The sequence below is a fragment of the Etheostoma spectabile genome, chromosome 9, assembly GCF_008692095.1.
Source record: "Etheostoma spectabile isolate EspeVRDwgs_2016 chromosome 9, UIUC_Espe_1.0, whole genome shotgun sequence".
Taxonomy (NCBI): Eukaryota; Metazoa; Chordata; class Actinopteri; order Perciformes; family Percidae; genus Etheostoma; species Etheostoma spectabile.
Window position 1 is genome coordinate 3057268 of NC_045741.1, and position 12726 is coordinate 3069993.

A 12726-nucleotide genomic window follows, 5' to 3' on the forward strand; every position below is an offset into this window, starting at 1 on the left:
TGCTGTCACAGGAAGTTTTAAAAAGTGGCAACAACGGCAGAGCGTACTAATGATACGTGCAGAGAATATGTATGTGTGCGTGCGGGTTAATGTATGCCCATCTGTTTACCAAGAAGCAGGTGAGCCAGCAACGGCATTTGCTGACTGGCTAAAATAATCTCCTGTGGTTTTGCGGAGAAAATAAATTTCCACCATTACATCAGCGCATCATCATGCCATTATGTAAGCTCCAGAGATGGCAAAAGTACTCACTTAATGTACTCAAGTAGAAGTACAGATACTTTTGTTAAAAAATACTCTGGTAAAAGTAGAAGTACTGATTTAACTTCTTTACTCAAGTAAAAGTAACGTAATAAAGTCAACGTAATGTACTTAAAGTATAAAAGTAAAAGTATCCTTGTGAATGACAACCATTTTTATGCAAAGCTACCTGGACCACATGAATGTTACTAGAGTGCAAGCTGAGAAACTTCAGTGGATATGGAAAAAAAGGATCTGTATATGCCATTGGCTACATTTTAAATGGATGTCTACCAATAGGCCTAAAACATCCCATAAATATGATGATTGCGACAGAGACTGGGACTCCAGGTTAATAAGATTCTGACTGAGTAACAAAATATGAATTTAATTGTGATTCTGTGAGAATGCACAGATCCAGTTTCTCTTATTTGATCTTCCCTTAACACGTAAAGGAATCTACATGTATGTGAGTGTGCTCAAATATGGCTTATGAAAAGAAATTAAAGGATAAAATACGAATTACTAAACAGACATTAATGAAGAAGTTCCCCAGAACATCCTTGATGCCTACTATCTCAAACATCTCTCCCACATAAGGCCGAGGATGATTGGGAACGTCTTGCTGCTTGCCTGCCAAATCACTGGGATCTCCGTTTTCTTCATTTTTAATCATGTCGCCGTCCATACTACTTTGTGCTAACGTTAGCTCCATCAAGCTGCAATGATTTACCGCAAATGAATGCCGCCGAATCTGCCAAGTCGTCTTGTAGTGGTGCGTCAAGTGCAACGTATATTCCCATCCAATTAGATTGAATTTGGTATTGATGAAGCAAACAATAATAACGGTAACTCCAGTGAAATTATTTGAAACTTAGTGCGCTAGTGAGGACTAGATTAGGACTGTATTTATAGCTGATTCTAGTTTCCAACTTTGCCCCAGGTGTGTCTGTTGAAACACGGACGTCTCTCTTTTGATGCCTTATTACAATCAAGCAACAGTACAAACATGGGCATGGGTAGCTCTGCTATGGCTCACAATCCCACCTGAACGACGACCTTTTGTACAAAACTAAAGTAACAAGCCAATTTTGTGAAATGTAAAGAGTAGAAAGTACCGAAAATCGTGTTAAAATGTAAGGAGTAAAAGTAAAAAGTCACCACAAAAAGAAATAGTAAACAAAAATATCTTGATTGAGTACAGTTACGAAGTATTTGTACTTTGTTACTTCCTCTCTGGTAAGCTCCACATCTCCAATAAGAACAGTGAAACAGATCAGAATCACTCACACATACGTATATTTTAAAATGGGTACTGATACATATCCTTCATAAAAAAGGTCTACAAAATGAATATGTTCCCGCTCTAAATCTGCATGAAGGTGCTGGGTATGGCAGTATGGGAGGGCCCGACAGCACTAAGCAATGACAAATTAGGACACTGCCATCCCTCCAAAAAGAATTCAACCATTCCTTGCTTGAGGTTTATGTTTGTTAAATTATCATTTTATCTCATGAAGAGGGGCAAACTTATAGTTTTCTAAAAAGTTTATTTATTCCATTCTCATCTTGTCATGTAACTTGTTTGGTAGTTTTTATCTTTAGCCCTTGTTTATGTGTCTAGTGTTTTGGTACAGATCTGTGTGACATCCCTGTTTATTGACAGTACCCTACTTCGTACTTACAAACCAGACTTCGTTCAAACGAAGGTAAATATACTCACCGCCCATGTTTTGGTAAGCCTGAAGATGGGGGCACTTTGTAACGCTGACACAACAGCCATGACCGCATGGAGGTTGTTCATGTCACATAGTTTCTATTTAAAAAGTTCAAAGAGGATACATTCAGTTGGATTTACAATGCAAACATTCCTAAAGGTCAGAACAACAATGGCATGTTATGCGTGGATGTGTGTACCTTGGCAGTGCGAATGTACAGACTCAGCACCTCCGCTCGGATCTTCAACGTCTGAGCATGGAGGATCTCTCGTACCACCCAGAAACTCGTCTAGAAAAAAGGAAAAAAAAGCACACCAACATTGGTTACAGCACCAAGCAACTCTCACAAACTCCCCGAAAACAGACCCAAGATGCTGATGACACCAAAAACGTTTTTATCTTTCATGTGTTAAACTCTCCAAAGCACAATGAGGATTGCATGTGTGTACAAAGAAAAACATTGTGTCTTGTTAAATCTCCAGTCTCTGAGCCCAGAGCCAAGGCCTGCAGACAACCACGACAACTCTGGGCTAGAAGCAGTACAAAGCCGAATGGAGGAGCACGGGGCAGACTGCTAACAGGAACGCTCCATTAGAGTCGATTAAGTTGTAGCTCGAGGAAAAACAACAGTTTCAAAAGGAAAATCTGACTGACTTCAACTGATTACACAACAGCTACACACCATAACTCCTAACATGTCAACCGAGAAAGGAGGACGAGTGTGTGTGTTCAGAGTACTTGGCCAGGCCAAGAGTGACGTCGGAAACCTGTCTCTTTGGGGAGAATGCTGGTAAGCCAAAGGTCTGATCACACACAACACACACACGTCAGTGAATCAATCAGTGTGAAAGCTCTGGCGAGAGGGAATGGAAAGAAGAAAAGGCAAAGAACAAGGCAAGAAAGGAGGTAATGGGAGGGGAATTAGTTTCAACGCTGCGGGGCTCTGAGGGCTTTCAAAGCCCACAGCTGTCTGCACATAGTGTTCTGATAAGAGCCTCCGAGGCAGACTGACCATCTCTACCTTTTCTTCTTCTAACGCAGACATTTGGAATTCTTCTCTCCTGTTAAGACTTTAGTATGCACTTGATAATTGGACTTTGCCAGTGTGGTCAACATTCCTTTATTTATGCCAAAGACCTTTTGCGCATCTGTACATTAAGTGTGAGTGTGTGTCTGCTCTTCCATGCTTTCCTACAGCTGGTTTTGCCTGCTTTCCCCCCCCTGAAAACAGCCCCTAGACTTGTTTTTTGTTTCAGGGAAGAGGTGAGGAGCTGGGGGATGAAGAGATAAATTCATCCAACTACTCACTCGCTCTCTCTCTCCCTCTCCCTGTTGCTTCTTATAAACACATGATACACACACACGCTCAATCTACGCAGGTATAATATCCCCGGGAAACAGCCATATGGGTTTCATTTGCACCATTTCATGAAGAAGTCTAAACAAGATGAGGGAGTGATGAAAGTAAACAGAGGATACAAAGATGGTGGACTTCCTGACTTCCATTGGCTTCTACTTTAATTTGCATCTCTTGCCTTGAGACAGTGACCTCACGTGATTGCCAGATAACACCAGTTTACAGTAGACAGGAGTTTCCATTGCCTGTAAAACGTGATTCCAATCTGGGAGCAAGACATGCCGCCGCTTCACATCTAGTTTCCTCAGTGGTCTAACTTGACAACTGGCTTGTGTCCTCCACAACTGCACAGCGGTGAAATCACTCAGGATGGCAGTGTTCTACATTCTGCATTCAAGTGTTTATGTGCGACTGAGCGAGGGTTTTAGGGAATACAGGGGTTAGACCTGTCTCAATAAAGCTTATATTATGTCCTGAAGCAAAGGTTGGGTCTTTTGGGGGCTGCGTTTATGAGCGCATCAAGGCCTCCAGATGGAGCTGCGAGGCCCCAGCGCTTCAATAATCATAAATAAGCAGAAGACAGATCCAGCCACCACGCTCATAGCTGTGGATCCACTCATTTAACGGCCTCAGGGGAGGAAGGGAAGGGACGGAGATGAAGATCTGGCCAAAAATGACGGGGACTACAGCTGACTTTGGTCTTTGATACTACTATTTACCGCTGTGGCTCTTTATACTATTATTATACTAATAAGGACGCTACAATGTTGCTTTGTTGCCGGTGGTTGCGCACATTTCTCTGGCCGTTGTGCGTGATGTAACAACTTCCCCAGCATGTTTAGACAGGCTCCCAGGTCCCCTGTAGATGCTAAATCGGATCCGCTAAACGTGTCAACGTCACATGATGTGCCTCGTCTTATTTTTGCCTTATTCTGCCTCTGGTTGGCTTACCCTGTTATTCTTATCCTAACCAATCACCAGTCCTCATGCCTAAACCTAACTACGTTGACATGTCAAGCATGAGTGATGTAGCATTTACCCTGCTCCTCCCACCTGGGCCACATCGCTTCCTGGATGTGCGACGGCTAGACAAGAAAAAGGGGACACTCAGAATCACTAGATGAGCCTCAGCCGCGCCTGATTGAACTGCATTTCTAGTTAGATGAAGATGTGAGGAAGAAAATACTGGGAACCAAGTAATTGGCGGGTCCATCCTTCTGGTGTAGTCTATTCCCATTTGGTTATAATCACCACTGATTCTGTATTACTGCTTTAATGATTTCTGATTACTTTTGGACTACTGTAAGCAAGCTGCTGACTCGTCTCGGCCCGAAACCCAACAAGACAGATTACTGTGCATTGATCATAATGGGTAGTCTCTCCTTGCCTCCTGCAAAATAGACTGGCCAGTTCTCTTTTGCTCCCAGAGCGCAATGCCAACAAAACAAGGACTGAAGGAAGAGGAATATGGCTTCAGTTCATTCTAAGGAGCTTTCTGGGACTCTCTGCCCTCCCAATCCAAGTCCCATTTTTCAAAGAAGCTCATTTCTTCGCTCGCAGCAGCTGAAATGTGTGCAGCTAACACTTTAAATCACCGTTTGGAATCTGCTATACAAGGAGAAGTTTCCACAGCAACACATTTTTGACAGATCATCTCATATTTTTACTGGAGGGCAGTAAAGTGGGTCTTAAAGGACCCTGGCAATAAGACTGGGAAGGGGATTAAAGGGCACGGGTGCCCCTTACATCATTACCCTCAACTTCCTGTCGATGACTTCACAGGGCACTGGGGGAGCACTGTCACACACTCCTGAATACATTTGGAAATGTTCCTACACATGCTACACCAGCATGCAGGATCACATTAATAGCTTCATAAATGCCAGAACCAAGGACCAGTTGAGGACAAAATTCCCCTAGGGACTATCCATGGTGTATATGACTAGCAGGGAGGAGATATAGAGATTATTAGGCGCTGAATGAGAAGCAGGGCTTCAATAACAACCACTTCTTGGAGAGCTTGGATGAGGATTTAGTGCTTGGAGGATGGAAGCAGAGGACACGCTGGAAAGAGGAGCCGTAATCTCCATTCCTAGATGACCACGGCTCATAAATCTTTGACATTGCAACAGGGCCTGTTTTTTTTCTCTCTCCTTTTGGGTGAGACCTGAAGTAGAACTGAATGTGACATCAACTGTGCATGCATCTCACCTGGTTGAACCTGCGAGTGAAGGCCACAACATTTGGAGCAGAGCTGTGCTTCTCCTTCTTGTTCCAGCCGCAGCTCGACAACTCCTGAAAACATACAAACAGTCAGGGAAACTGACATCATGCACTTTAGCCAAAGTATTTTTTTTTTGTACATGCTAGCATTTTACAGAATGTACTAAATCAGTACAGTCAAGTCAGGGGTCACTCAGTGGTAAGGGGAGAGGAGGCAGAGAGCAGGATGTGATAGGAGAGAAGATGAGAGAGGAAGAGAGGCTGAGGACAAGATAAACAAGTATGTGAAGCTATGCAGGAACACGCTCTGCCTCAGTACGAACACTGTTTCAAACTACTCCAAGGTTCAACCAAACTACGCACCGACTCCTGAATTCAAGAATTCAACCTAAAAACTTGTCTTACTGTGGACATTGAGTTGCCATAACAGGAAAACCACACTTCACTAATAACATTAATGGGCACTTCACTCTAACATTAATTAAAATGGAATTTCTGTTTATTTCAACTTGGACCCTAATTCCCCATGCATTTAATAAACTGATGTGGACAAAAATCTTTGAAATTGGTCCAGTACTGAGCACTAGGGCTGGAACCAGCCGCCGCTAATCTGGCTGCAATGTAATCCTATGGGTCTGTAATCCTATGCACCCTTGATTTTTGTCCACTTAATAGTGATTCCTTTTGCCAATGTGTGAAGAGATTTCTCTCTTCACGTTTAAGATGGCTCAAGAGATGACACGGGACAACCAAGCTACTTTGTACAAGGGCAACCTGCTGGGCTGAAACCCAAGAGAGAGTCGCGGCCAGCAGTCCCTTGTTCCTTTATTTATAGGTTGATACAAACAATATAGTGTGTGAGTGTGTAATCATGTGGTTGGTTATAGGTTGATACAAACAGCATAGTGTGTGTGTGTGTGATGTGGTTGGGCCTTCGTCCTTGTTAGGTGGATACATGTTTCAATAGAGAACGTGAGATACATGTTTCAACAAAAGAACATTTTGTGAAATGCTTGCATAAGCTTTTTGAGAACAGAGTGGAAATCACCCATATATCGCTACACAGCAGCAAGCGTTGAATATAGTACATCGAATATATCTTATAACACAATGACAGGCTCCAGATTGTTATCAAACGTGTCAACATTATTGATCTATCTAGACGTGTGGAGGGTGGAGTGTGGAACATGAGTCAGGTGAGTGAGGGGAAAGGTGTCCCGGAAGTTTTGGAGTACAGAAATTAGAGGCTTGTGTAAAACTAAAAGATTTTTAGTGCCGTGGCTCACATCAGTCTATTAGACACAAATGCACGGGGAAATAGGGTCCAGGTGGAAAACAAATGGCCCTTGAAATGACCCTTGAAAGGGCAGATGTGGGAAGTAGAGCGGGTCGTCCTTTAATCACAAGGTTAACTGTTTGATCCCCTGACTCCAAAGTGTCCTTGAGCAAGACAGACCCAACTGAATTCCGACAGGCCGGCCAGAGCCTTGCATGGCAGCTCCTCCACCATCTGTGCGGGATTGGGTGAATAAGCTTTGTCCGGTAAGGTAGAAATGTGCTATATAAATGCAGGCCATTTACCATTTAAAGACTCCGTCCCAATTAGTTATGGCCAGGAACACCAACACCTGGATGTAATGTAAAGTTTTCTGTGCAGAAGGAGGCTCAAGCCTGCCATGACCACATGGGCTATGTGGTACACATTCACTTAGCTGCAATGGGTGGTAATGGTGGAGGTGGAAATTTTATGTAAAAGGTACAAATGCCACAAAAGAGAAGAAGCCAGAAACCATAAGCCGTTGTAAACGAAATCATGTCGATTTAACAATTTTTTTTATGGGGTAGGAGATGCACTCATGAATGTTTTTTAAACCTTAAGGGCAGAATTGAGCACAATGCATTTTGCTGAAGAATGCATACTGGTTAGAATGTAAGCAATGATAACTCAATGGTACACTCTTTGCACTTTACTTTTAATAATTAGGGCTGGGCAAGTTACTGAGTTATCGCATTAACTCATTATTAATTAACGCCGGCAATTATTTTATTGCGCATTAACGCATTAATTTCTTTTATTATTGTAAAAGTCTGTTGCTGACTGCTGCTGCGCTTACCGGAAAAGAAAAGAATTGGCCGATAAACAAACCAACAAACATGGAGAAGGGTTCCGAACTTTTACATGGATATTTTCATTTCAGAGTTCTTCCAGCCGGCGCAGTGGACAGAACCAAAGTCATTTGTTACCGCTGCAAAGATGAATTGTCTTATCACCGGAGTACTTCCAGTCTGAAATATCACCTAAATGCAATACACACAGTAGATACCAGCAAATCACTCAACAAAACAAACAGTGGTGCAAGGCTTCGGCAGCCTTTGTTAGATGCAGCGTGTGGGAGAAGTAAAGATAAACAAAGCCAAGAGAAGATAACGAATGCTGTAGCAAAATGGATAGCAACAGACTGCAGGCCGATTAGCGTTGTGGAGGACATCGGTTTGAGAAACATTCTGAGAATCACAACAAATGACGGCAGGTATGAGACCATAATTACCTCGGCGTTCCAGAGCATTATGTTGATGAACAGCGGGCGCTGCTTTCACATGCTCGGACTCTGTTTTGAGTGATTCTCCAAAGGAAATCCAGTATAAACATTGACTTTACACACTAGTCCCCTGCACAGTAAATCCCAAATTTGTTGTGCTTCACCTCACTGTAACAGGGACATTTGGTACTGAACATAGAGTGGTTATGCTACTCCCTGATAAAAGAAAAATGGGAGAAATGTCTCTGCTGTTCCCTCAGAAATTGCCTGTTTTAATGTTAGGATTGTGGCTCAGGACTTTGTGAGCATTTATTTATTTATTTATTTATATATATACATAAACTTGCCCTGGCAGTGGCAATAAGCTATAATTTTGTATTTGCTTTAATTACATTGTTTAAGTTGAGTTTTACACCAAATAATTTATTACGGTATAAACAAAATGTTGATATTAATTGTTTGCAGAACAAATATTATGGTACTTTTGTTCATATGGCAGAACATTAAAAAAATATATTATTATTATTAAATTATTGCCTAGGGACAGATGTAGATGTAGATATAAATTAGCTTAAGGCAAACTCTGGTACAATGCATTAAAAGGGAAAAGTTTATGTTAAAAATTGTACATTGTCCCTAACAAATGAATGAAATAAAAAATATTGGATTTTGCATATAACAATGTGATTAATCATGATTAATCAGGGAAATCATGCAATTTATCTCTATTAAGACTAAAATCGTTGCCCAGCTCTAATTTTAATAATGGCAGCAAATGTGCATCAAGAGTTACCAGAGACCAGAGTGATGTCTTCCAAATAATTATTTGTATGCCAACTGTCAAAAGCTAAAAATATTCAATTTACAAAAAAAAAAAAAGCTGCCATTCCTCCCATTGAAAAAGTTATAACAGGGTTTTTATTTACTTTATTTGGTGATTGAAATTGTTGCGTATTCCTTTTTATGTCGATCGCCATATCAATAAATCCTTCCTGCACTTCTATTAATACCAGTCTTACAAAGTAGCAGCAGCAGCTGTGGAAGCAGCAGTGCCGATTTTGGAACTTAGACACAGAAAAGTTCCAACAACACACAAACAGTCATTTCTTTCTGAGTACCAGGCAGGACTCTGTTTGGCCTCGGCTGCTGCCTTCAGCGATGAGGTAAAGACGGAGACCACACAGACAGACACTGCAAGGGGAACCCAGACCCTCCTCTGGCCCCTGAAGGCTGTCCGGAGGCCAGGGACACCGAACTAACCGTAGGAAAAATGTTGTGCAAGTTCTCCTCCTAATCCTCGCCAGCCCGGACAACTTGTGCTACATGAACAGATGAATCAGGCTGCAGCTCCCCTCCTGCGAGACTGAATGTCTGAAAACAACAACCTCCACCCAACAGCTCACATCTCCCTAACCTGGGCCGCATCAGGACAGCTCCTTGCAAAGCGAAGGCCGTAGTCATTCAAGGCAGCCGGCGGGGGTAAAGCAGGAACATATCAAATACAGATGTTAGAAGCAGACATTCATGCGTGGGTGAGGTGATGCCTCGGGGCCTATGTTGCCTGAGTCAGAATGAGGATACAAGGAGAGAAGAGTGGAAAAAAGATGAAGGGATAGTAAAAGACAACATTGTAGAAGACCTAACATCATCTTCCCACAAGGTTTACAAGCCTGTGTGGAGCCTCTTCAGAGTCGGCGCATGTTGTCTCTGTTACAGGTAGGTGGACACTAGCCCGTCTCAGAGGAGAGCTCAAGGTTTATTTAATATCTTTTTAAATAAGCGCATCCCTTCTTCCTGCCATCGTGTCAATCATTCTCCACACAACGTTGGTGGAGTTTTTTTTTAAACAAAAACGTTCCATAGTTAGTGGGAGGTGGGTGTGTTTGTCTCGCCCGCTCGGACCGCTACCTGACCACCCAGGTAGGCGGTGCACCCGAGAAGAGACACACAGACGGTCCTATGCCTCCCTCGCTCCTCCGGACCGCAACGTTTCCACAACCTACCATGACCCTTCAATCCTGGACTGCTGGGGCCTGTCTTGTAATCTAACCCTCTATCCATCTGTCCATCACGCTAAACTTGAAGTCATTTCCACCCTATTGTTCTTCAGCTGTTGCGTAATAACCGATGCCAGTGCCTCATGTGCGTTTAAGCAGCAGGGGAGCAACCCGCAGCCTCTCCAGAAACAATTAGGATTTAATTTCCTTTCTTTTTTTTTTCTTTTTTTCTTCTTTTGCCTTTATGGTCTCATTTCACACTCAGGGAACATTTTAAACACAAATTTGACAACAGTGACCAAGCAGCTCTGTTAAGGAGAGGGTTTTAAATTCTGCAGTAAAAAGGCGCAGTAAAAAATCCGGCACTGCCAAGCCACAGACAGCCTGTCATTTCCACATGCTGGTCTGGCTCAGCAGCATTTACAGTCCTGCAGAGTATAGCCACACTGTTTGGGTACGTATAACTGACATGAGGGCAATCGAGGAAAACTGACGTCAACTCACTGGCTGCACATTTAACTGACCTAGAGTAACAAACAACTAATGAGGTAAAAGAGCATTCTTATGGAGCCAACCAAAAATATTACCAAAAATCAGATTCTGACCTGGTAAACTACACCAAAACTTCACCTAATCCAAAACATCTCTAATCTTAACCCTAAAATGACCGTTTCTTCATGTTTCTAACAACTCAATCAGATTTGTGTTGATTCTTTTGTTTTACAACCACACTGTGAGGAGTATTACATAAACAATGGTGCAGGCTGAATAAGATAACCAGCTGCAGCTAAGCCACAAATTGCAATGACCTCATGTGAGATACCACAGCAATGCCTTTTGTTTTTGTCTTTATTGTAAATGGAAAACTGAAGTGTTGGGAATATTAAAGCGAGAGGCCCCACAGTCCAAGACAGAAAGGGCTGATAAGGAAGAGGAACAGGGTGGAAAAAGAAGGAAGATCAGGAGGGAGGAGGTGAGATCAAGAGATGGTTTGCTGCAACAAAAGAGGCGACAGTAAGGCTCTCTCACACCAACCCGACGGCTGACCTTCGGCAGAAAAGGCAGTTGGACTGATCAGTCGGTTCCCGTCTCTCAAAAAAGCGCTTCGGAACAGACTGAAGCGACGCCGACTTGAGCGTATGTTCTGCGCATGCATGAGACGTGATGCGTCTCCATAACAGCAGGCGCTGCTGATCTGTACTGTTGCCCAAAAAAAATGACAACTGGAAATGACAGAACATCATCTCTAGACCTAGTACACACAGAGCACGCTGTCGTCAGTCATTGTTTTTATCAGAGAGTGTTGATAGTAGTCAAGAATCAAGGGATTGTTGCTGTCATGGAAGACATACGATGGCTAGTAATAAGATACTGGCGTTGTCAGCTCCGGTTTTCTTGTGCACTGAATTGCCAGTCATGGAATAACACTCCCCCAATCAGATTGGTCATTGAGTCCGTCTGCCCACTGACCGATTCTAAGTCAAATCGGCCAAAATGGATGCCAACAACTCCACCGCGCTGTTTTACACAACTTCAGCATGCAACTCTGCAAATAGTGATGTTTTACAAACCATGTAAAACAAAAGATGTTGGTTTGTAGTCTGTTTATTAGTTTGCTACTAACCTTTGGAAGGAGATAAACCAGCCCCTCCCCCCAGCATGGCTACTTAATATGCCCGTAAATGACGTCACCGGACTATGCCGGTGCTGTCTGCCTTCTTTATTCTTTCTCCTCACTCAGTATTAAGTTTCTAAAATTGTGGCCTATTGAACAGTATAGGTGAATGGACCTCCAGTAAGCTCTAAACCGTCACATTTACCCTTGGCTTAGTGAACAGCTCTTTTGCATATCAAGTGCAACGAGCCAGAGGCAAGACCACAAAGGGTCTTGGAATTTGGCTATAAAATATGTGGCTTTTTCTAAACCTGTCTTTTGTATATAAAGAAAAGACAGGTTTCCTTTTTTTTTAGTAAACAGCAATAATAAATATATTTACTATTGCTGTTTACTAGTTATTTTCTTACTAAGTATGTGTTATCCAATTACTACTTGATGGAATAATTGGTAGAATACTCGATTACTATAGAATCGATGGCTGCAGCCCTAGAACACACTCGAGTCACCGACCTCACCACACTGTCCGACGGCCGATAATCGGGTCGGTGTGTCAGAGCCTATAGAGATATCCGGGGATGACAGGAAGGAGTACAAAAGAAAACAAGCACAGCTGTGTCTGATGCGGATCTGTACTTCAGCTTGTAGTGAGACAGAGAGGATCCCTAATAAACCAAAATGTATGGTGCCACTGGTCTACAGATTTTCCCGTAAAGAAAGAACAGAGGAGCAAAACAGAAAACACACGAACAAATAAAGGGAAAAGAAGGCCGTTAAATGCATTATTGTCTCAGACCGTTCTAGACTATAGACCCTGGCAGGGACCCACAAGCCAGCAGCAGCCTCCATTACATTGCTGTGCACACCATGGAAAGAATGACTTTTACAGGAGATCCTTTAGTACATGTACTCCACGTGATTCATTTCTTATGGTAGTACAGGCCATGGCTAGTGAAACCAGACAATGCATGTTCCTATACAAAGATTACACAGTGCATTTATTAAAAATGAACACTACATTCTTAAATATTATAGG

The 12726-nt window shown here is 42.6% G+C and overlaps 1 protein-coding gene across 1 annotated transcript in view; it reads right to left on the reverse strand.

Annotated features, from left to right (window-relative positions):
• Positions 1-12726, reverse strand: part of ralgps2 (Ral GEF with PH domain and SH3 binding motif 2) — a gene marked incomplete in the record, with an annotated part of 59864 nt that overhangs the window by 35716 nt on the left and 11422 nt on the right. The window contains 3 exon segments of the mRNA XM_032525090.1: positions 1964-2056; positions 2158-2247; positions 5527-5610. Coding sequence (XP_032380981.1) covers positions 1964-2056; positions 2158-2247; positions 5527-5610 — 267 coding nt within the window.